Source organism: Scatophagus argus, chromosome 20 (assembly GCF_020382885.2).
Source record: "Scatophagus argus isolate fScaArg1 chromosome 20, fScaArg1.pri, whole genome shotgun sequence".
In the NCBI taxonomy this organism is placed as follows: domain Eukaryota; kingdom Metazoa; phylum Chordata; class Actinopteri; family Scatophagidae; genus Scatophagus; species Scatophagus argus.
Window position 1 is genome coordinate 19416657 of NC_058512.1, and position 21880 is coordinate 19438536.

General features: G+C 39.2%; 1 protein-coding gene across 2 annotated transcripts; it reads left to right on the forward strand.

The window, feature by feature from the left end:
• The first annotated feature begins 627 nt into the window (after nt 1-627).
• Nucleotides 628-16598, forward strand: mapkap1 (MAPK associated protein 1). 2 transcript variants are annotated; one of them, XM_046375479.1, is made up of 12 exons: nt 628-862; nt 2491-2964; nt 4926-5015; nt 5365-5513; nt 5815-5987; nt 6091-6267; nt 8738-8847; nt 9551-9658; nt 11279-11419; nt 11580-11717; nt 12731-12828; nt 14256-16598. In XM_046375479.1, exons 2-12 carry the CDS (start codon nt 2682-2684, stop codon nt 14376-14378), a joined length of 1590 nt encoding a protein of 529 aa, XP_046231435.1. In that variant the 5' UTR covers nt 628-862; nt 2491-2681; the 3' UTR covers nt 14379-16598. The 2 variants fall into 2 exon arrangements, with proteins under 2 accessions (XP_046231435.1, XP_046231436.1); XM_046375480.1 differs by lacking the exons at nt 628-862; nt 2491-2964 and adding an exon at nt 2973-4604.
• The last annotated feature ends 5282 nt before the right edge of the window (nt 16599-21880 follow it).

The window sequence follows — 21880 nt, forward strand, 5'->3', positions numbered from 1 at the left end:
CAATAACACAAAAACATGCACATTAGGTTAATTGGCTACTCTAAATTGCCCCTAGGTGTGAGTGTGTGAGTGTGTGGTTGTTTGTCTTTGTGTGTTGGCCCTGCGATTGGCTGGCGACCAGTCCAGGGTGAACCCCGCCTCTCGCCCGTAGTCAGCTGGGATAGGCTCCAGCTCCCCCGCGACCCTGACGGATAAGCGGTATAGAAAATGGATGGATGGATGTACCTTTAACACCACTGTATTTATGTAACAGCATTCAATTACTAGTTATTTTAGAAATTAAGACTTTACTTACTTTTCAAAGACTTTCACTTATAACTGGGTATTTTTTTTACAGTTTGGCTTTAGAACTTTAACTTAAATAAAGGATCAGTATTCATCCTCCAACGCTGGTCATTTGCCCAAAATCTAAGTCTGTCTGCGTGGTCTTTTATGTTGAAAAATGGAACCGGAACAGAAACTGGACTGGTTTTAGGGATTGATTTTCTTTAGATTGCAACTCTACTGTCTGATCTACATTCCGGAACATGAGGTGGCGGCAATGCACCAATAAGGTGGATGCCAACCGCCATAGAACAAGAAGAAGCAGCAGGAGGAGGACGAGAAGAAGAAGTGGTATTACCAGTAGTAGTAGTAGAAGAAGAAAAACAAGTAGTAGTAATAGTAGAAGAAGAAGGGAAAAGAAACTGGGCTGGTACCGCGAGGCTGAATACGACAGATTGCACTGTCTTGCAGTTGTATTATGATTTTGCTACAATGCATTATTGCTTATGAAAAGAGTTTCTGTAACTTTTGATAGTATGCATGGATAAAATGGAACAATGTGGACATTTATTTCGTTCTTCGGATGTGACTTCTAAAGGTGGGACGCCTCTGGGAGGATATAATAGTAGCTAACCACAAACAAGTACCTTGAGAAAGCTTCAGTGTTGTTAGCCTTAGTAGGCTTACGAGCCTGCTTAGGCTAGATACTAAAAATGCCACTTGCACGGACATTTGTACTTAAATTGATTTACAGGCTGAACACTATGTACATACCCCGTTGCTACTTGAATGTTCATTTAGCATATAGCTAGCGGAGTTTTAACTTAGCTTGTTAATGAGCGACGTTCAGGGTCGTCAGCAAACATCAAACTACTGTGTATCATCACTAATCTTAGTTAATAAGGTTGTTGCATAAAGATATTCAAGAGTTTCGCTGTTTAAAGAAGTGCTAGTTCTTGTTTTAGATAATGTTTCCATGAAATTTTCAACACGTAAGGTTTTTTTAAGCAAGCTTGACTGATTTTCAACCTAACGTTGCTACATTTTAGCATCAGCAGCAGTTACCATCAAACGAAGAATCTCTTCGCAGAACTGACTCTTAAAAATGAAGTTAAACCTCGCTCACAATGGAAACTATATGACTGTAATTATTGCATGTAATTATACTGCTGTGTATCGTGTGTTTGTTGCTAACGTTAGATGAACTCTTGGTGCTGCGTGTCACAACAACCGGCTTTTAATATGCTAACTTAGGTATCTGAGCCAGGCTAACGTAACGCCCAGGAATGGGATTGTTTTGCCCTTACTCATAGCTATCATCTCCGTGTTGAAATTAACAACAGCTTATTGTTCACAGTGTAAATACCCTGGACAGTCAAACTAATATTTTGCACAAGGCCATTTGTTTACTGGTCAATACAATAGCCCAGTTATGGCTAACATTACAAAACGTTAATGCTGTCACCATAAAATCAAGTCTGTTGAGTGGCTCAACAACTTGAATGTCCCGACTAGTCCCGACAACCCGTATGGTGCTATGGTGAATAATAATATTAACATTAACAATGTATCTAACACTCTCACTAACGTAATAGAGTTATTTATTTCTTGGCTTGATTTTTTTTTATTATTTATTTATCTTTTTGGTTGGAATTTCTGGAACCTATACCAGTGATGAATGGTCAGTTTACATTCAAACATAACTTTGTACAAAGTGTTGTCTAACTAGTCTGAAATCAGCAGTTTAGCTCTTGCAAACAGCCACATTCAAAGGCAGCATTTAAAGAGGGACATCACAGAGAAGGGGACAGCAATATTTTGTTTTAAACATGAGGATAACACACTTTTTCGTTCTGTGCTGGAACACTCCATTTGTTCATGAGTGACAAAAACAGTTGTGCCAGGAATGGGAAAAAAAGAGAGCTTTCAAGAAAAGCTCGAAGTCTGACTCCTTTTTCGCCTCCGCACGGCTGCCCAGTGATGATGTGAAGTGGGTGTAAATGTTAGATTGTACCATTAAATTAATCATTAAGTCAAAGTGATCAGTCATCACATGAAAAGGTTCCCACTAGATGTTTGTGCCACAGCAAACATATTCATATATATCATATGAAATCATATATGTAATCATATATTTGTTTTTTCAACATATTTGCTCGCTTGCTCAATCTAATTTCAACATTTCCAGCCTGATCCACATAATAACTGTTGTCTTATTTCAAATAGGTACTGCCACCTTTCCTGCCTTGAGACAGAGACAATAAGCATAATGGGAAAGATGATTGCTCTCCACTTGTCATCAGCCACTTTAACACTCTCAGAGAGAAAGTGAAAGGGATTATCTGGCATATGTGCAGGAGAGCGGGACAGAGACAAAACATCCAGCGCTATAAGCCACACTCCATAAAGCAGAGGAAATGGCTTTTCTGGACAATCCTGCCATTATTCTGGCCCACATCAGACAGTCTCATGTGACCAGTGATGATACAGGAATGTGTGAGATGGTACTAATAGACCAGGATGTGGATCTGGAGAAGTGCCAGCTGGCTCTGGTGCCCAGCAGCAGCTGTGGGTCCACGGGGTCGGGCTCCCTGAGCGAGGGGGGCAGCAGTGTAACAGACAATCATGCCTGTGACCTCTCCCAGTCCATGGACATCACCTCCAGCTGGGATTTTGGCATCCGTCGACGCTCCAACACAGGTAGGCTCATCTCAAGACTCTAGCTGGTTTGCAGTGCAGGCTTTCTCTCAGGCACACCTCCTTCCTGTTATTATGGTGTGGACAGTCAGAAAGCCTGTTCTGCTGTTGTGTGGATGGGACTTGTATGTCAAATCTGGGCCAATGATTAAATGAGGCTGAAATTGTGTGCTATTGAAGGTTTTTGTGTTCCTGTTTCTGACAGAGTCAGTTTTTTAAATCCAAATTAATCATAGCAGCATGTCACAATGTTGGGGTGGGGGGAGGGGAGAAAACCTTTTGAATATTGACCAGATGGGAAAAGGCAAGACAAACTGGTCCATCAGTCAGTCAGGAGCTAATGTGAGAGAAAAAACACACTGAAGTTAGAATCACCAGCTGGATCATGTAAATATAGAAAGAGATCTATGTATTGTGTTGCAGCAATAGCTACTGAAGTTAGCATACTGACCAGCTAGCCCAGGATCTTCATGTCTCGTAATACTGCTTTGTGCCTCTAGAGGCAATAGTTTTATAGTCCCCTGTAGTTTCAGCTGGGGGATGTATGAGATCTCTTTTAGTATTTAGTCTAATAAGTAAACAAAACAAACTCATAAAATGTCAAGAAAGGAAATATTCTTACACATATTTTCCTTACTAAACAGGAGAATACAGTGGCAGACCTCCTGAATTCGAGTTTCTCCCTTTCACCTAACAAAGGCGGGTGTAATTTCCTCGTTAACTTATCATGAAACACACTTGATTCAACTCTGACACGAACAAACTACAGCTCACCAATACCATCTTGGTTTGTCTTGCCACAATCACCTCTGGTTTGGTCAAAATAAATCTGCTAAACCTGCTGCTGAAGCACGATTTTCCCTTCTCTCTTGTTGCTTTACCTCTCTGCAGCCCTCTGCCTCATCCCAAGCTTTGATAATGTTTCTGCTTCTCCTTCACTTCGCTTTGTTTGTAACAGTTTGGGGATTTTACGTTACCTCATTTTGCACAGATGGGAAGTGTCGCAGTTCCATTTCACTGCTGTTGTACCAGTACAATCATGTAGGTGAAAAATAAATCTTGACTTGCTTGTTATGCTCTGATGAAATGAAAGCATAAGTTTGAACCCTGGAATGAAACAATGAATCTGTGTTCTACAGTTCACAAATGTAACGCATTGTCTGATTGGAACTGGAAGATAGTAAATTCATCTAATTTAGCTGTGATTTGTATACAAGGCAGCAGGTGTTGGTCTCTGTTATTCCAAGAACGTTGGAGTTCTCCATCATGATGTTCTTGTGTTAACGTTTGGTGTCCTGATCAACATCAGATCAGTCATCAGATAACTGTATTGTGTTAACATTGGGATAATAGTGTGTGATATGTGTGTGTGTATAGTGACTCTGAATCAGATGGAAAGAGTATGAATCTGTGCTACATTCAGGTGTTATATTTGGAAGGAAATTTTGGGTTTGGTGATCGAGGGAGTCCAAAGGTAGACAGCATGTCTCCTTTTGGTTCCCTTGACTTCTGTAGTCAGTTTGGGGAGTGCTGGTCGCGGTTCTGAGTTGTGGGTGTGAGACCTTCGGACTTTGAGTGCTGACCTGTGGTGGCTGTTTCATCAGGACTCCAACAACACAGCAGTGAGAAACCCGGGGCTGCTGGTAAGACACCAGGGATCAATTAAAACATTGAGTTAAAGTTTACAAGTTTTATTCAAGTTTCATTTGATGTTCCTCTTTGTGTGCGTATGATATATATTTGTGTGCGTGTCAACATTATCACATGGCAGAGAGTCATTGTGTGTGGGGGAAAATAAATGTCCTTTTCTTTTCATATTAGGGCCCAATGATATACATTTGAACCAAAGTGTACAGTGTACTAGTATCCCCATGGTGTGGTTTATGAATTTTTCTTTTCCAATACATTTTGAGCAACTAGTTTGTGTGTGACTGAAAATTAAAACTTTTTCTTTTTTCCCCCAGCCCAAAGACTTGAAAGGTTAAGGAAAGAACGGCAGAACCAAATCAAGTGTAAAAACATTCAGTGGAAAGAGAGGTCATCCTCCCAATCAGGTAGTGTTTCTGAATATTTTTTAAATATATATTAAACTAATCTCCCTGAGTGGGGCAAAAATGTTTTCTAGATTTTAGGCTTTGCTGGAAGTTTTACTTTTTTGTGACTTGCTGGATGGTTTCTATCTCTAACAATTCAAGTAATGTAGAAGAAAGTAACCATTCAGTGGTGACAACTGGTAAACACATGATGAAGGACATATTGTGTTTATGTCTAGATAGAAATTTTCACATCCAGACATGAAATTCTCCCATTTATGTGGATATGTTCCTGCAGTCAGATGAAAGTAATTATTATGTTCAGTGTACTTGAAGTGTTTGCCGTATGTTGGTCATGCTTTCTGTCTAGCGGAGGATCTGGGATCCCTGTTTGAAAAACGGGACTTTAAAGACAGACCACGGACAACAGGCACCAAATCTACACTTTCATTGCGGCTGGAGCAGTGTCCCCAGCAGCTCAACAACCCCTTCAATGAATATTCCAAATTTGATGGCAAGGTGAATAATTCCACATTTTGTTCCTGTTTATTGGACCTACTACTTATCATCCTCTGGCAAAGCAAAATGTAAATCATGTATGTTCTGTCATGTCTGTTTGGTTTAGTCTTGCACTATCAATAAAAAAAAAGAACAAAACAAAGCAATGTTGTGACATGTTATGTTGCATTACTATCTTTGATCTTTAATGTAAAGAAACTTCACATCTGAGTAAAAAGCTACATTTTGAGGTAGCTTATACTGTCACTTTTTATAAGGGGTTTTCTATGCATGTAGTGCTCACTGCCTCATCTCATTTTAGGGCCACATTGGCACAACAGCGACAAAAAAGATAGACGTCTACCTCTCAATGCAGATGGCTCAGGAGAAGGTACATCCAATGACAGTGGTAACCATCGCCAACGCCCGGGTCCACGACCTTATCGGGCTCATCTGTTGGCAGTACACAAGTGAGGGACGAGAACCCAAACTTAAGTGAGTACAAACACATTTTAACACCAGTCCCACTGAAGACTAATTTCTATGTGCAAGCTCTTGTGCCTTTCTCTCCACACTTGTGTGTCGTGTTCTTCCGCAGTGAGAATGTGAATGCCTACTGCCTCCACATTGCTGAGGATGATGGCGAGGTGGACACCGACTTCCCACCACTGGACTCCAATGAGCCAATCCATAAGTTTGGTTTCAGCACTCTGGCCTTGGTGGAGAAATACTCTTCACCTGGCCTCGCTGCCAGACAGTCGCTATTTGTAAGAATGTAAGTGTGTTTATAATCATTAGTTGGGTTGAAGATGTCAAATGTTTTGTTTATCTTGATGTTTCCAGGCATGTGGTAATATACAGCATCATGCTGCATACCATCTGCATTGTTGTACCTACCGTACAAGCACAACATAGACAACAGTTAATAGTTTTAAGGCTGAGCCATTATTACCAATATTATTTTAGAGGATCTAATATAGTATATAATATTTCTCATCTGGAAGTGAAATTATTCATATTTCATATTGATTGATAAAAATGTTGGAAACAGATTTCACATTTCTGATCAATCAACTGTAATTAGCAATATCAAGAACACTGAATGTATATTGGCCTCATAAATTCAGTAATTATTAAGTAACCAAAAAAAAAAAAACAATAAAAAAACACTTCTCTTAAAAACAGTCTACATAGTAACTAAGTGCAGCAAAAAGTCTGTGAAAAGTTTGATTTGAATGGAATGCAACAGTGTTTGTAATTTCTGAACACATCATGTGTCAAGGCCAGGCAGCTTGATTTGTGTAGCGCAATTCATACTATGAATAGATAGATAAATATAAAATTAAAATTCATTATTAAAACATTTTACAAACATTTAAAAAAAAAATTACTCTAATATATAAGCAGTATGAAAAAGGAAAGTTTTAAACTTGGACTTAAACATTGTTAGTGTCTGGACCCGTCTAACATTATCTGAGAGGTTATTCCAGCTTTTTGCTGCATGAAAATGAAACATTGCTTCACCGTGTTTAGTTTCAACTCTGGGCACAACCAGGGCTCATGCCAAATGCCATTAGGGTCAGGGGAAGTTCATATGGGACACACATGTCAGAGATGTATTTGGGTGCTAAGTCGTTCAGAGATTTACACGCAGCAGTGTTTTAAAGTCAATTCTCTGAGTGACAGGCAGCCAGTTTAAATATTTTAGAAGTGGAGTAATGTGGTCATACTTCTTGGTTTTAGTCAGGACCGGAGCAGCAGGATTCTGAATATAATGAAGCTGTCATACCGCTTGTCTTGAGAGCCAGTGAGCAGACCGTTACAGTAATCTATTTTGCTGGAAATGAATGCCTGGTTTCCCAGTTTGCCCAGTTTTTCTGGATCTTGTATTGAGATTATTTCTCTGACTCTGATAAAGTCTTTTTGTTGATTAAAAACCCAGTGAGGTTATGAATTTGATGTGGCTGTGGAAATATAAGTTTTAGTCCATTATGAAACCAAGACTTTTTACTTGACTCTTGGTTGTTGACATGCTTTTTCAATAACTTAAAGAACGTTAAGTTTGATAATGGCCAACATTTGTTCAGTACTGTTGCTTTGAGACTGCCCTTCTTTAGGGGAGGCTTAATGACAGCAGTTTTTAAGGCCTTTGGAAAAATTCTAGACTGTAGAGAATTATTGACTTTTGGAGTAAGTTTTATTGACAAGCTGTTTTTGTCCTTAAGAAAATGATGCATATGCATTACATTTGCTGACAGAAACTAGTTCTGGAGGTGTTGGAGCCGGAGGATTTGTTTACTTGTTCACCATAGCAAATAGGATCCGTGAGTTGTTGCTGTGGATGTTGATGATGAAGATTTTAGAAGTACAGTAAGTAAGAAATTCAGTAAGTCCTGAGCAGCATACAAGATAGGGGCAGTTTCTGTTGTGATAGCCTCCATAAACAGCGTTCCGGTATTATCACTGATGTATCTTTTTACAACAAATACAGGTCCAGGGACATCTTTTGGGATTCTAGACAGGTCAAAGAATATGCCAAAATGATCTGATAGAGCAATATCAATCACAGTGACATTTGAAATTTTAACACCCTTAGTAACAACTAGGTACAGAGTATGAGCTTTTTACTCATGTAAATGCTGACAAAGATGAAATGCGTCAAAGATGGCACAGAGTTCTTTGGCATTTCTGTCACAGACATTATCTGCATGTACATTAAAATCAAATATAATGACTACAGACTCAAATTCAGTGCAGATAAGTGGAAGCATTTAGGTGGCCTGTATAGGCCTGCATATAAGGTACATGGAGTGGATAATTTCAAGTCCATTTTAATGTGTACTCAAATGATGAAAACAATCAGAATGACAGTTTCTCCGAAAGAAAACTATCCTTCAAAAAAGGCACAGACACTCCCACCATTTTTGTTCTCTCTTGATTCAGATTCAAATGTAAAATTATGTGGGATGGTTTCAATAAGGACCATGTTTCCGGTCTTGCTGTCAGGCCAGGTCTCCGTAAAAAACATACGATCAAGCTTCTAAGAAGTTTTAAAATCACTGATTAAAAGCGACTTGTTACACAGGGTGCTGATATTGAACAATCAAGTTGCAGGTCAATTTGAACAGGACCAGCTACACATTTACCTACGTACACATATTTTTTACTACGTTTTTGTCTATCTGTATGGGTTGGAACAAATCTACAAAGGCATCCTTAACCTTTTCTGCTCTTCTCCATTTTAGAAATGCTGCTCATGGTTTCTCTCTAATCCCTGTGGACAGTCTGAAGGTAACCATGAAGGAGATTCTCCAAAAAGCACTCAAGAAGAGAAAAGGCTCACAGAAAGGCTCAGGTAATGCTACTTTTATTGCATGATAAACAACCATATAAGTGTGTTGTCTTCTTTATCTTCTTTATACAGAGAGCAAGAGTCCATTTTATTTATTGTTTTGTTTGTGTTTTATTTATTTCGGATATTTTATATTTTTTACATTCCAATGCCAATGTCTCAATATTTTAAAAAATAAGAAACTTTCACATAAGCTTACATATAACCGGTCAAGGCAGATGGCCGCCCATCTTGAGCCGGGGTCTGCTCTGAGGTTTCTGCCTTCTAAAAGGCAGTTTTTCCTCTCCACTGTCGCCAAGTGCTTGCTCAAGGGGGAATGTTGGGCTCTCTGTATTACAATTTAATTAAAGAGTTTGGTCTAGACCTGCTCAAACTGGAAAGTGTCATGAGATAACTTTTGTTGTGAATTGGCGCTATATAAATAAACTGAATTGAATTGAAGCTGAATGCAATCAGACTTCCTCTTGAAACCAGAGGAGTCAATTTCAATTTTCAATTCAGTCATCCCTTGTTGTCCATTTGGAAAAAAATGCAGGTTTGTCATTGGCTTCGCTTTTCAGACCTGGAAGTTCTGTTCACTGCTTATATAGTCTGAATGGAGTTAGTATCAACAAGAATGATTGCTGTCCCACACATACCTTTAAAACTCTGAACAATAAAAAGCTAAGATGTATTGCTGTCGCCTGATTACATCACTCTCCATCAGGGCCCATGTATCGTCTGGAGAAGCAGACAGAGCCTAATGTTGCAGTAGACCTGGACTCCACCCTGGAGAGCCAAAGCACCCTGGAGTTTTGCCTGGTCAGAGAAAACAGTAAGTAACTTCAGTGGGCCAGTTGCCTTATTATCACTATGAATGACCCACCAGCTGGTTACTTAACTTACCTTTTACTTAAACAGCAACTGCATAAAGCACTAAATTGAAGAATTATCATCTAAGTGGTTTTAGTTTTGGTTGCAAAGTAATAATTGCTTTCGACTGTTATTAACAACTTTGAATCAAGTTCTAAATACCCTTGCAATGCCTTGCAAGACTATCCACTCCTCTCTTGGTGTTTTTTCCTGCTTTGTTGCGTTACAACCTGGAGTTAAAATGGATGTTGGGGAGATTTGTATCATTTGATTTACATGCCACTTTGAAGTTGCAAAATAAACAATCTTCCAGTTGTGCCACAGAATCTTAATTGTATCAAGGTCCGGGCTTTGACAAGGCCATTCCAAAACATTTAAATGTTTCCCTTTAAATCACTCCAGTGCAGCTTTAGCAGCATGATTATGGTCATTATTCTGCTGGAAAGTGAACCTCCGTTCCAGTCTCAAATCTCTGGTAGACTGAAACAGGTTTTCCTCAAGGACTGCCCTATATCAAGTGCCATCCATCTTTCCTTCAGCCCTGACCAGTTTTCCCATCCCAGAACAATGGTGTTCTCAGAGTGATGGGAGGTGGTGGCTTTGCACCACACATAGCCTTTCACATGATGGCCATAAATTTCAAGTCTCATTTGACCAGAGACTTTTCTTCCATGTTTTTTTTGGAATCTGCCACATGCTGTTTGATGAACTCCAAATGTGTTTTGCTGTTTTTTTTTTATTTTTGTCTTTAAGCAATGCCTTTTTTTCTGACCACTCTTCCATAAAGCCCCGCTATTTGGAGTGACTTAAAGTCACCCTGTGGACAGAAAATCCATCTCTGCTGTTGATTTCTGCAGCTCCTTCAGTGTTATCTTTGGTGTCTTTTTTGAGTTAGGTTTGTTGTGGTGCCATATTCTTTACATTTTGTGATCATGGATTTAATGGTGCTCCATGTTATGTTTACAGGGATATTTCTTTCATAACCCAACCCTAGCCTGTACACCTCCACAACTTTGTCTCTGACTGGTTTGGAAAGCTCTGGTCTTCGTGTTTCTTGCTTAGTGCAGTAGAACCAATGTATTTATACTGATATCATATGAAAGATCATGTGATCACTCAAATGGACTTTGGTCAACTAATTATGTGATTTGTGATTGATTGGTTTGACCTGATCTTTTTAAAAAAGGTGAATACAGATGCACTTTACAATGCAACTTTTCAGTTTTTATTTATTTATTTATTTATTTATTTTTTAAACAAGGTATTTCATTCATTCCACTTAAACTAGTTGGACTATTTTGTCAGGCCCATTACATGAAATCCAATAACAGTTAATTTTAATTCCAGGTTTTAATGCAGCAAAACACCAAGGGGGGTGAATACTTTTGCAACACACTGTATTTGTTCTTCATCAGCAGTGTAGGATTCCAGCTGCTGCAAATTGCAAATTAGGTGCATTTGCTGTTAATACAGACCAACTCTTAGATAATAGGTCATGGATTAAAAACAAAGGTGGTTATGTTGGTTTTTTTTTAAAATATATATATATATATATATACATTTTTGTTGTGTTCGTCCCTAGGCTCTAGGGGTGAAGAGAGCTCAGAGGAAGATCCTCCTATTGACATCACCACAGTCCAAGACATGTTGAGCAGTCACCATTACAAGTCCTTCAAGATCAGTATGATCCACAAGCTGCGCTTCACCACTGATGTCCAGCTAGGTACGTACTTCTTACTGCAGGGAGTAAAAATCTGACATTTTTTTTCACAAGTCCACAAGTTAAAAAAAAAAAATGTTGGAAGGAGACTTTTTGCATAATTGATTGTAAGCAGTATACAGATTACCAACTCCAAAATGATAATAATGAACTTTTCTCCCAGGTATTTCGGGAGAGAAAGTGGAGATTGATCCTGTCACCAATCAGAAGACCAGTACTAAGTTCTGGATTCGACAGAAACCCATCTCTATTGACTCGGACCACCTCTGTGCCTGTGACCTTGTAGAAGAGAGAAGCCCCAGTGAGTGGACCACAAAAACAGTGGCTTAATTTTCACATCTGTGCATGATATTTACAGTAGAAGTCGCCTCACCGATGCAGTCTCTCATTACGTGTTTGCTCATATCCACATATGCAACACAGTGCAGATGTGACTGGTTTTACAGATATTTACTGTATTCAATTCAATTCAGTTTATTTATATAGCGCCAATTCACAACAAAAGTTATCTCATGACACTTTCCAATTAGAGCAGGTCTAGACCAGACTCTTTAATTAAACTGTAATACAGAGAACCCAACATTCCCCCTTGAGCAAGCACTTGGCAACGATGGCGAGGAAAAACTGCTTTTTAGAAGGCAGAAACATCAGAGCAGACCCCGGCAGTTTTCCTCAGCATATGGGGCTTCTCAACAATCAACCATTTCTCATGAACACCTTGTGATGTAATTGAAAGCTGCAGAACAATTCTGTTTGATCCGTGATTTTCACTTGTACGCAGTGCTGTGTTGCACCGTATAGCCAGTTGTGATAAAGCAGAGCAGGCCAGATAGGCTGCAGAGGACAAAACACAGTAGAATAAATAAAGGATCATCACTGAATCTGCTTTATTTCAGTTGATGCTGACACTTGGGCAATCCTTAGGATCGGCGTATGTCATCTCCGATCTTAAAAATTACCAAACACGACCCTGTGTTGAGTAACTGGACAACATTTGATCACATCGAAGCAGACTGAGACAATGAAGCCATGAATACCGTCACATACTGAATATTCACTTTGTCTTTTTGTCATGTATTTTCACATTATAGTATTGTGCTGGTCTTTTTCTATAATAATGGACGTTTAACCTATTATTATTATTATTATTATTATCTTATTAACAAATTAGTGTTTTGACAAGAATCATATGGCTTTTTTTTCTTTCTTAGCTCTGAGGAGACTTGATCATTTGCAGACAAGCAGAGAAGTGATGGTGGGTGTGATAATTATTTTTGTCTCATTAAACAAGGTTTTTTCCTCTGTGTTTCCCAGGTCATGCAATATTTAAGCTCACTTACCTCAGCAACCATGACTACAAGCCTCTCTACTTTGAATCTGATGCTGCTACTGTCAATGAAATAGTGCTGAAGGTGAGTTGTGGCTGGATGTCTGTGCTGTCTAAGGCTGTCTTAAGTTTTAACAGTAATGCTTCGGGCTGTTTGGGGTAGCTTTGACTCATTCAAATGTGATATAGTGACATCTGCTGGATAAAGATGAGTGGCAGCATGAGACCAGTCTCACTTAGTGAGTTCCTCAAGTGTGAGACTAAATTACTAGCATATATAATCATTTAAATACATTTTGAGTGTAACTTAGTTTTGGTTCAGTTCAGCACTCAAGTCAAGTGTCATTTCCAGCAGCACCAGGCAGCTGGAAACTGGAAAAGTTTTGATAAAACAACTGCCTACATTACCCAGTCTAGCACCACACAGTAGACAAAGTTATATAGCAGCTGGTGAACATATTGGAGCATCAGAGACAGGCTAAAAGGAGACTGAATATTAGACTTGAATACAAGCACAACTAAGTAATGGTTTGCCTGCCTTCACATGGTCAGAAAATGACTTAAGTTATTCATTTAGAAACATAAGTAACTAAGTTATGATTGTCACCTTATACATTTTATTGATTGAACTTAAATAATTTGTGATATTGTGCTGATTTTTTTTTTTTGACAATGCAAAATCTTATTTCAGTACACCAGTAATGGGTGAGTGTAGCACTGTAACAGCTCTTTAGAGGTAATTTGTAAACAATAAGGGTAGTTGTAAGCAGAAGTAAGGATATTTTAAGGCAAATTGTGTTCCATTTTTCTAACAGTAGCAAAAACCAAGAACACAGACATTCATTTAGTCTATAATGGAGACATAAAATCAGATGGAAATGGTGCCAGACAGCCAGCCTGGACCCCAGAGGGTAAATGAACAGTGAGTTTGAAGTTTATAGGCAACCAGTCTATATGTCCATTTCCAGTTTAATTATGCACACATGAACAGTAACACAGGGTGATAGTAATGAATTGTTTATATCCAGGGTCAAATCATTCACAGGCCAGTTTAAAACTGTTCAGAACTTATGAAAACATGTTGTGCATGAAGGTTAATTCTTAACCTTGGAAATAGTAGTTTGATCCCAAACAACTGCAACCTTAAAGCTTGTTCAGTTGAGTGAGGAAGTGTTTTTAAATAAACGCCTACATACTTTGTATTTTAATATATAAATCACATTCAAAATGTGAAGGTGTTTTTGATATGGCCACAGCTGTGTTGTCAGTCATTCATTAAACTATACAAAATGTCCTTCTATCAGGATCCTAGTGTTACATGATGAGATGTCGATGATGTGATGTCAGAATCAGAATCAGAATCAGAATCAGAATTCCTTTATTAATCCCTGGAGGGAAATTCTTGATGTCTTTGTTATTTCATTTTCCCTATGATAAAGGCCACTGGATGTCAGAGAAATCTACGTGTTTCAAATAAAATTGCCCTTTTCATTTTTCATCATTCATTTTCAGGTGAACTATATCCTAGAGTCCCGAGCCAGCACCTCTCGAGCTGATTACTTTGCCCAGAAGCAGCGGAAACTGAGCCGCCGGACCAGTTTCAGTTTCCAGAAGGAGAAGAAGACTGGCCAGTAGACGGACTGAAGCTGCTCAACCACCTGTCTGTCTGTATATGCTAGACACATGCATAAACGAGGCCTGACGGTCTCATGAGCAGACAGCATCAGGCTAAACAGAAGTGGAGGCTTACAGGAATGATGAGCAGAAAATGAAGCGTGACGACATGTTGAAGTGGAGGACTCTGAATCTCCGTGAGAGAAGAGAGTCCACGAGCCAAAACAAACTAGTTATTTTTTTTCCTTAAACACAGTGGAAAAGATTGTGGGGCTGAGATTTGGTTGCCAATTTGTCACTTCCTGTTCATTTACAACCTCTGAGTTCAGGCCCATACTTGAGGATGGATTTGTACAGCTTCAACAAGTTGGTCATGTACACTCAACAAACAAATCAAAGCTCTAAATACTTGCTTCTTACATCCATCTTTAAGAGATTTAACACATGAGAAAAAGCTACTCATTTTTAATGTACTGTACATAAACATTTTACATTCAGGAAATGAAATAATGATGATACATATAAATGAAACAACCCTGCCTGGATCCACATTCTGTCTTGAATGCAGTTAGCAATTCTTTAACATTATAAGTTCTCATTTTCCAGTTTAAAATGTACACCTAATTAAAACTAATGCAGCGAGGATTCATGAGGATTGTAATTGATCAGTTTTGGTGGAAGCTGTTTTACAGTTGTTTAGTCAACGTTTTATTATTTTGACAAATTGTATTGCATTATATTGGCATTTCTTTTATTTAGCTTACCTTCATTGATATGAATGGGGTGGTCAAAACAATAAAAATACCTCTCAGCAGCACCACAAACCCCAGCCTCCAAGATGACAGTGCAATTGAATCAACATCATAACCTTCATAAAGGTCATATTTAATTCAAGGATGTTAGCCTATTACTTTTCGATAGGTTTAGCTTATAAACTGGGAACTGAGTTGATTTATGTTTAGAAGGGTGTGATTAGGGCACATTTTTAGGGTTTTAGATAAAATGATGTTTCATATGGAAGCTTTTAAGTGACAGCAACAGCTAAAAGAAGTGGTGAATTTTGGCTTGGTGGTTTAATCAACACAGCACACAGGGAGGTTACTCAGAAGACATTTGAATGCCGTGGTTATTTGCTGTCTGTATCCTTTATCCCTGTTTATAGCCAACGGAAACCCTGACAGTATAAAACACATGCCTGTATCATCTGTGAGGCTCAGATTTGTGCTTTACACCATGCCACCGTGAAGTATGACAGATTTTGAAACCAATTTGTAGTGGCAAAACCATATACTGACAACACCACCTGATGCACAATGGCCTATAAAGACGTTTTCGTATAAGTTTTCATTGCGAAAGATGTTGATGTGTAACAGTGGATACATTTTTTGAGTCACAACCCCCTCAAGATGATTGATTTCACTCAGGCTTTGATCTGTTTGGGTGATGTGATTTGGAAAGTCCACAAAAGCAACATGATTAAATTATTTTATCCACATTCAAGATAGATGAGAGCTAACTGGAAGCTAGCTGCTCGGCCTGGATAAGTCTCTAGTGCACACACACCATGGGACCCCACAATGTGGAAGCTATCCGGATGATCAGGGTGATCTATCCAAGTCAGTCAAACTGAGCAACTTTCATAAGAAGAATGGACCCCAAATCCAACGTTGTATCCAGTTTCTTCTTAGTACATCCAAGGTTCACACCTTGTCACAATTTTGAGGCTAGAAAATACACATTTTGACCTTGTGGTGGACCTGGGGTTGGCCAATCAAGTACTATGGTTGAGTGTGATAGGTGAAGACAGCTGTCACTCAACCCAGCACTCCCAAACACAAGCTTCTTAAAGCCTTAATAGTACCCTGTAGTTCTTTCTTTAAACCTCTAGTGTCATATGAAGTGGTGTTAAGATGAAGACAGGTAATGTAATACACATTCCTGCTGACTGTTCAGGCTGTTCCACTGATCAGCATTTGGTGGTAGTATCACGCAAAAACATGGTAGTACTCCACCAAAGGCAGTGAAAGAAATGGTCAGCCATTCAGAAATGTAAGTCAAGAGCACAAGTTTAGAAATAATCAAAAAAAAAAAAAAATTGTGAATGTTTTCTTACATTGCCATCCGCAACAAAATTCTCTTATCGAAAGATCCGTTTTCCCACACCAGTTTTATTCAAGTCCCACTTGCTTGTTTAAGTTGTATCACAGAATTGGCAGAATAAATATGAACCTTTCTCATGTCGCTGTTTGACTTCTCAGTGTTTTTTTAGAGGGGACAGTGCCAGATTATTTTCTGAAATCAGTTCACAGTGACTGACATCTTGTGTCTCCATTGTTTGTGTCTATGTGTGTTAACAGGGTACATAGAAGATGTTTTGGTGAGTAAGATTAAGAATCACTTTATTGACAGTATATATATTTTTACATACACACACTGAATTCGTCTTCTGCATTTGACCCATCCTTAGTTGAACACACATGCAAAACCCAACAAATTACATGCAGTGAAACACACACAGGAGCAGTGGGCTGCCACTATCAAGTTCCCACGGAGCAAATTGGGGGTTAAGTGCCTTGCTCAAGGGCAGCTGGCTAATGGAGGGGGGGGAGCATTTTTCACATTAATCACTCCAACACACCCAAATTTTACCTGCCCTTCCGGTGAGGGAATTGAACTGGCAACCTTCCAATCACAAGAGGTGTGGTCTAGCTATCTTGAGGCTTGCAAGACCACCATTGACCAACAAAAACCTGTTCTTAATTCAGTGGTGCAGTGATTTTGCTGTGATTTGCTATTCAAGGGTGCATTATGCAGACAGTAAGATGCACCTACTATTTCTGCTTCTGGGGAATTGCTGCAGTAATGTAATGTAATTAATATTGTCCTCATTAAAGATGTCACCCACTTGCATCCCATTCACTGTACAGTGTACAGCAGCCCTCCTCCCCTGTTGAAATTTACAGATACAACATACACCAATCAGCTGTAACAATAAGATCTCCAACTTAATATTGAGTAGGTCCCCTTTTTGCTGCCCACACAGCCCTAACCCATCAAGACATGGACTCCACTCGACCCCTTAATGTATGCTGTCGTATCTGACACCAAGCCGTCAAAGCATCACACTGCCTCCACTGTCTTGCATCCTGGTTGCATGTCTTCCCCATGTAAGCAACGCACCTGCACCGGGCCAGCCACAAGATGTATCAGACCGGGTTACATTCTTACACTGCTCCATGGTCCAGTCCTGATACTTACGTGTCCATTACAGGTGCTTTTGGCAGTGGACACGGGTCAGCATGGGTACCCTGACTGGTCTGCTGCTATGCAGCCCCATATGTAACAAACTGTGACGTACTGTGTGTTCTGACACCTTTCTGTCAGAACCAGCATTGACTTCTTCAGCATTGTGAGCTATAGTAGCTCTTCTGTTGGATCAGACAATACGGGCCAGGCTTTGCTCCCCACTGTTGGTAGGTCCTGACCACTGCACACCAGGAGGATCCTACAAGAGCTGCAGGTTAGGAGATGCTCTGATCCAGTCGTCCAGTCATCACAGTCTGGCCCTTGCCAAAGTCACTCAAATCCTGGACTGGTCGCCAGTCATTCGCAGGGCTGACACACAAAGACAGACAACCACACACTCTCACACTCACACCTAGGGGCAATTTAGAGTAGCCAATTAACCTAATGTGCATGTTTTTGGTATTGTGGGAGGAAGCCGGAGTACCCGGAGAAAACCCACGCAGGCACAGGGAGAACATGCAAACTCCACATAGAAGGGCCCAGACCGGGATTCCAACCTGGAACCCTCTTGCTATGAGGCGACCGTTTCACTAAATAAACAGAAATACTCCTCTAAGGAAAAAATGCTAGACATGAAAAATGAGTCAGGACAGGGTTAATGATTGTCACAGAACAGAGAGTGACACTGTGGCCATCTGTGCCGTTGCCATCTTGATTATTTGGATCCAGAAATACCATATTTGGAAGAGAGGATTGAGCTTCCATGAATATGCATTACTAAACCTTTACCCAGTCAAGGCAGGTGACTGTCCACCAAGAGCAGGGGTCTGCTCTGAGGTTTCTGTCTTCTAAAAGGAAATTTTTTCCTTATATAAGATAGGTATATAAGGTAAGGTATACGACTAGTATGGTTGAGACCTGCTATATTTGGTAACTATCATGAGATAACTTTTGCTGTGATTTGGCACTATATAAATAAATTGAAATGAATCCTGATTGATTAGTTGCTGTGGCACTCCCTTGTCAACACAAAGTAGCCATGCACTAAAGCCTATTTTGCTTTAATGTTTCTTTTACTCTAAATGGGACCATGATTTACGAAATGAATATCAAGTTGTGTTGAAGAAGACTTTAAATTAGTGACTGAGACAACTGAAACAAACTGTTAACTGAATTAAGAAATCAAGTAAGACTTGAAGGCCACATCTTTTTGAACATATTTTAAGCAAAGAGAAGTCATTTTTCGCCACACAGTTAATAAACATTGGATAAGGGACTTGAAAGGACATGGATTTTTCTTTCATACATTTTTAGGGCTGTGCTGCCCTGCTTCCTCAGTGACTAAAGGCTTCACTATAGTTCAGACAGAGTAGTTTGTTCAGCGTGTTTTCTTACATCTCAAGGCTGCTTGTAAAGAATGTAATGTAATGCTAAAGTTTGGTGTCAGAGCTTCCTCCAGGCTGCATCCTACTGCCTATACGATCTCTCTTCAACTTTGTGTCTCAATCTAAATGTTCACCCTCACAGATTCTTGTCATGTGTACTTTTGTACATTCACTGTCTTAGTCTGCAAGGGTGTTGGACAAGGGTGCTGGACTAAGAGGGTCTTGCCCTAGTTTTCCACTCACAATGAAATAAAGGCTTGAAAACATGTTAAATTTTGGTGTAAAGATGCTTCATAAAATTAAAATTGTACAATAGAAGTGAAGTCACAAAGGGGTTTAATATCTTCAGTCATTTTATTGTCTCTGATTACACACCAGTACATATGTAAACATAATATTAAAATCATTTGTGAGAAACTGAAAAATTCCTGAATTCTTCTGCTTTCTAAAAATAAATTTACATTGTGGTACTCATTAAGCATAGTTACATTATTCAGATAATCAAATGGAGCTCTGTGTCTTTGCTCTCTGCCTTGGGCAGGAATGTGTATTACACCTCTTCTATGCTATTATGTGATATTTAATGCAATACTTAATTCCCAACTCTGGCTTCAGTTTTGAGACGAGGGCAGTGGTGCCTTATAATTCTTTTTTTGTTGTTGTTGTACTGCCATCTAGTGGCAAATAACAGTCTAAACTCAACATACATGTCAAGTCTCTGAACTGTCTGCACAATAACACGCATGATGTCTGTGTCAACATTTCCTAATATGCACACACACCTAATATACACAGCAAATTGATCAGAGGGCTACAGACCAGAAAAGAAGATCAAATAAGGTGTTTAGAAATGTGACTCTTCCATTGTCTGCCTGGACCTCACTAAACATTAACACCGTTATCAAGACCTTTGTATATTCCAAGAAAAGTTGTTTGGATACACTTTTCAGCTGATGATATAGGCAGTCCAGACAGGCAGCAATACTACTGGTGTAGTAGTCAAGTTAGTGCTGATTGACTTCATGTATGAGTTCTCTTAACAAAGGTGACTCTCAGTTACATTAGTAGCCAGATTCAAAGCTAATAAACAATTTCTCTGTTCATCTCAGGGTTACAGAAGGTCACAGCTTAAGTGCTGATGCTGTATGATGAAGGAGTATTATGCAAATGAAGGACTTATAATAAACCGGCGCAGGGCGGTTTCTTGGCCCATCTTGATCATTAACTCATGAGCTGATTTATTCACAGCTGTAGAACTTTGTGTGCTATGGTGATCTTTTATAAATGTTGTTCCATATTTTATTTCTATAAAGTTATAATACTGAATATAGGTTGTAGAAAGGCTTTTAAACAAAAAAACACTGATATTTACTTGTAAGGACACTCTCCAACCAGAGCAGAGGTCAGATATATCAGAAAATTTATAGAAATAGAAATCTAGAATACAGAAATATAGAAAGTTTATAACAAGTTAAATAAATCATGTCCAGTCCACTCTGTTGCAGGCCCACAAGGTAGTAAGGGGAACATCTTGATGCTCAGCCAAAACACTGAGGCCCAGTCTACTTACCCATTTTTGCCTTAGATCCTTTTCCTCACATGACCTACATTCTGTGTGACCACACACATTCACTGGTAGGTTTTCAGAGCACTGGTGTTGGCTGTGCCTACAGCTGAGTTGGTCTCTTGAATGAACCACCACCGTGGAGTAATGTACTGCACTTATCTAAGCCTCCACAATCCTGTCAAACTGCCAGCAGTCACAAAAGATGCTGAGCTGAGAAGCTTGATGGCCAGCCAGAGGAATGAGGCCTGCCTGCATTATTCTGCCCTTACTGCTTTACATTCTTTTACTGTCATGGCCTACATTCAGTTTGAACACACACACACACACTTTAATAAAGCCCATGACTGAGAACATTCAATGATTTGTTGATCGTGCAATTGAAAGTATTCATGGATTTGGACTGATGGAGTTCAGTATCTGGAACAGTCTGAGGCTACATCAAGTCCCATGAGGTCCTGAAGAAAGAGACAAAACACAAGACACACTAGACAGGAATGGGAACAGAAGGGAGGGAGAGCGTTTTTGCTCTCCAGAGAGGATTGCTAGGGTTGTAGGTGAAAAAACCTAGGTGACCTTAAACCATACCATGCTGTTTTACTGCAGGGCTTACATGACTAAAGCTCAGACACCACATTAAACATTCTGACTACTGAATTAAACCATACCAAACTGTCTCATAAATTAGATTTAATCGTATGACAGACTTAATAAAACAGTCAAAAACATTTATTTCAACATACTGTACAAATTTATTTGCTTATTCTATGCCAAACAAAATTTGCATTGGTCCTTTTGAAGTAAATTAATTTCACTTGACTGATCGTATATATATGTATGTACAGTATATTATAAAATAGATCTCTCACCCCTATTACATCATCCTGTTTAAAACTTCCTGTTCACCTGACTCCTTTAAGGAAATATGAAAGAAGTAACTGTCTAATATGCTTGGACAGACAAAGTGTTGTTGGCAAAGAAAAGTCACACAGCAGCACTCAGAGTTCTCATTCCATTTATTAGATATGGTTTATAAATAGACACACTCGGACACATATTTTGAAAGTATAAAAAATACAAGCTTACTAGACATTTTAGTGAGGTCTCTTCTTCATTTCCTTTGACATGTTATTTTATCTTCAATGACTGACAAAAATGGAAAATTCATTTATTTTTTCTTAGACAGCATAGTAGTTTTCACTTGCACGAGTCCATTCATCAAGCATGTTTCTATCATCAATGTCATGTTAAAATGAGATTGGAACATAGGAAGAATCACATGCAGCAACTTTTCACTGTATCTGTACAGCACATCCTGTCAGCCAAAC

Excerpts from the sequence above, each read along its gene's own strand:
- mapkap1 (XM_046375479.1), top strand. The coding sequence starts at position 2,682 with ATGGCTTTTCTGGACAATCCTGCCATTATTCTGGCCCACATCAGACAG. Across the intron at positions 11,718-12,730 it reads TGTAGAAGAGAGAAGCCCCA|GTCATGCAATATTTAAGCTC; the intron begins GTGAGTGGACCA and ends TGTGTTTCCCAG. Across the intron at positions 12,829-14,255 it reads TCAATGAAATAGTGCTGAAG|GTGAACTATATCCTAGAGTC; the intron begins GTGAGTTGTGGC and ends ATTCATTTTCAG.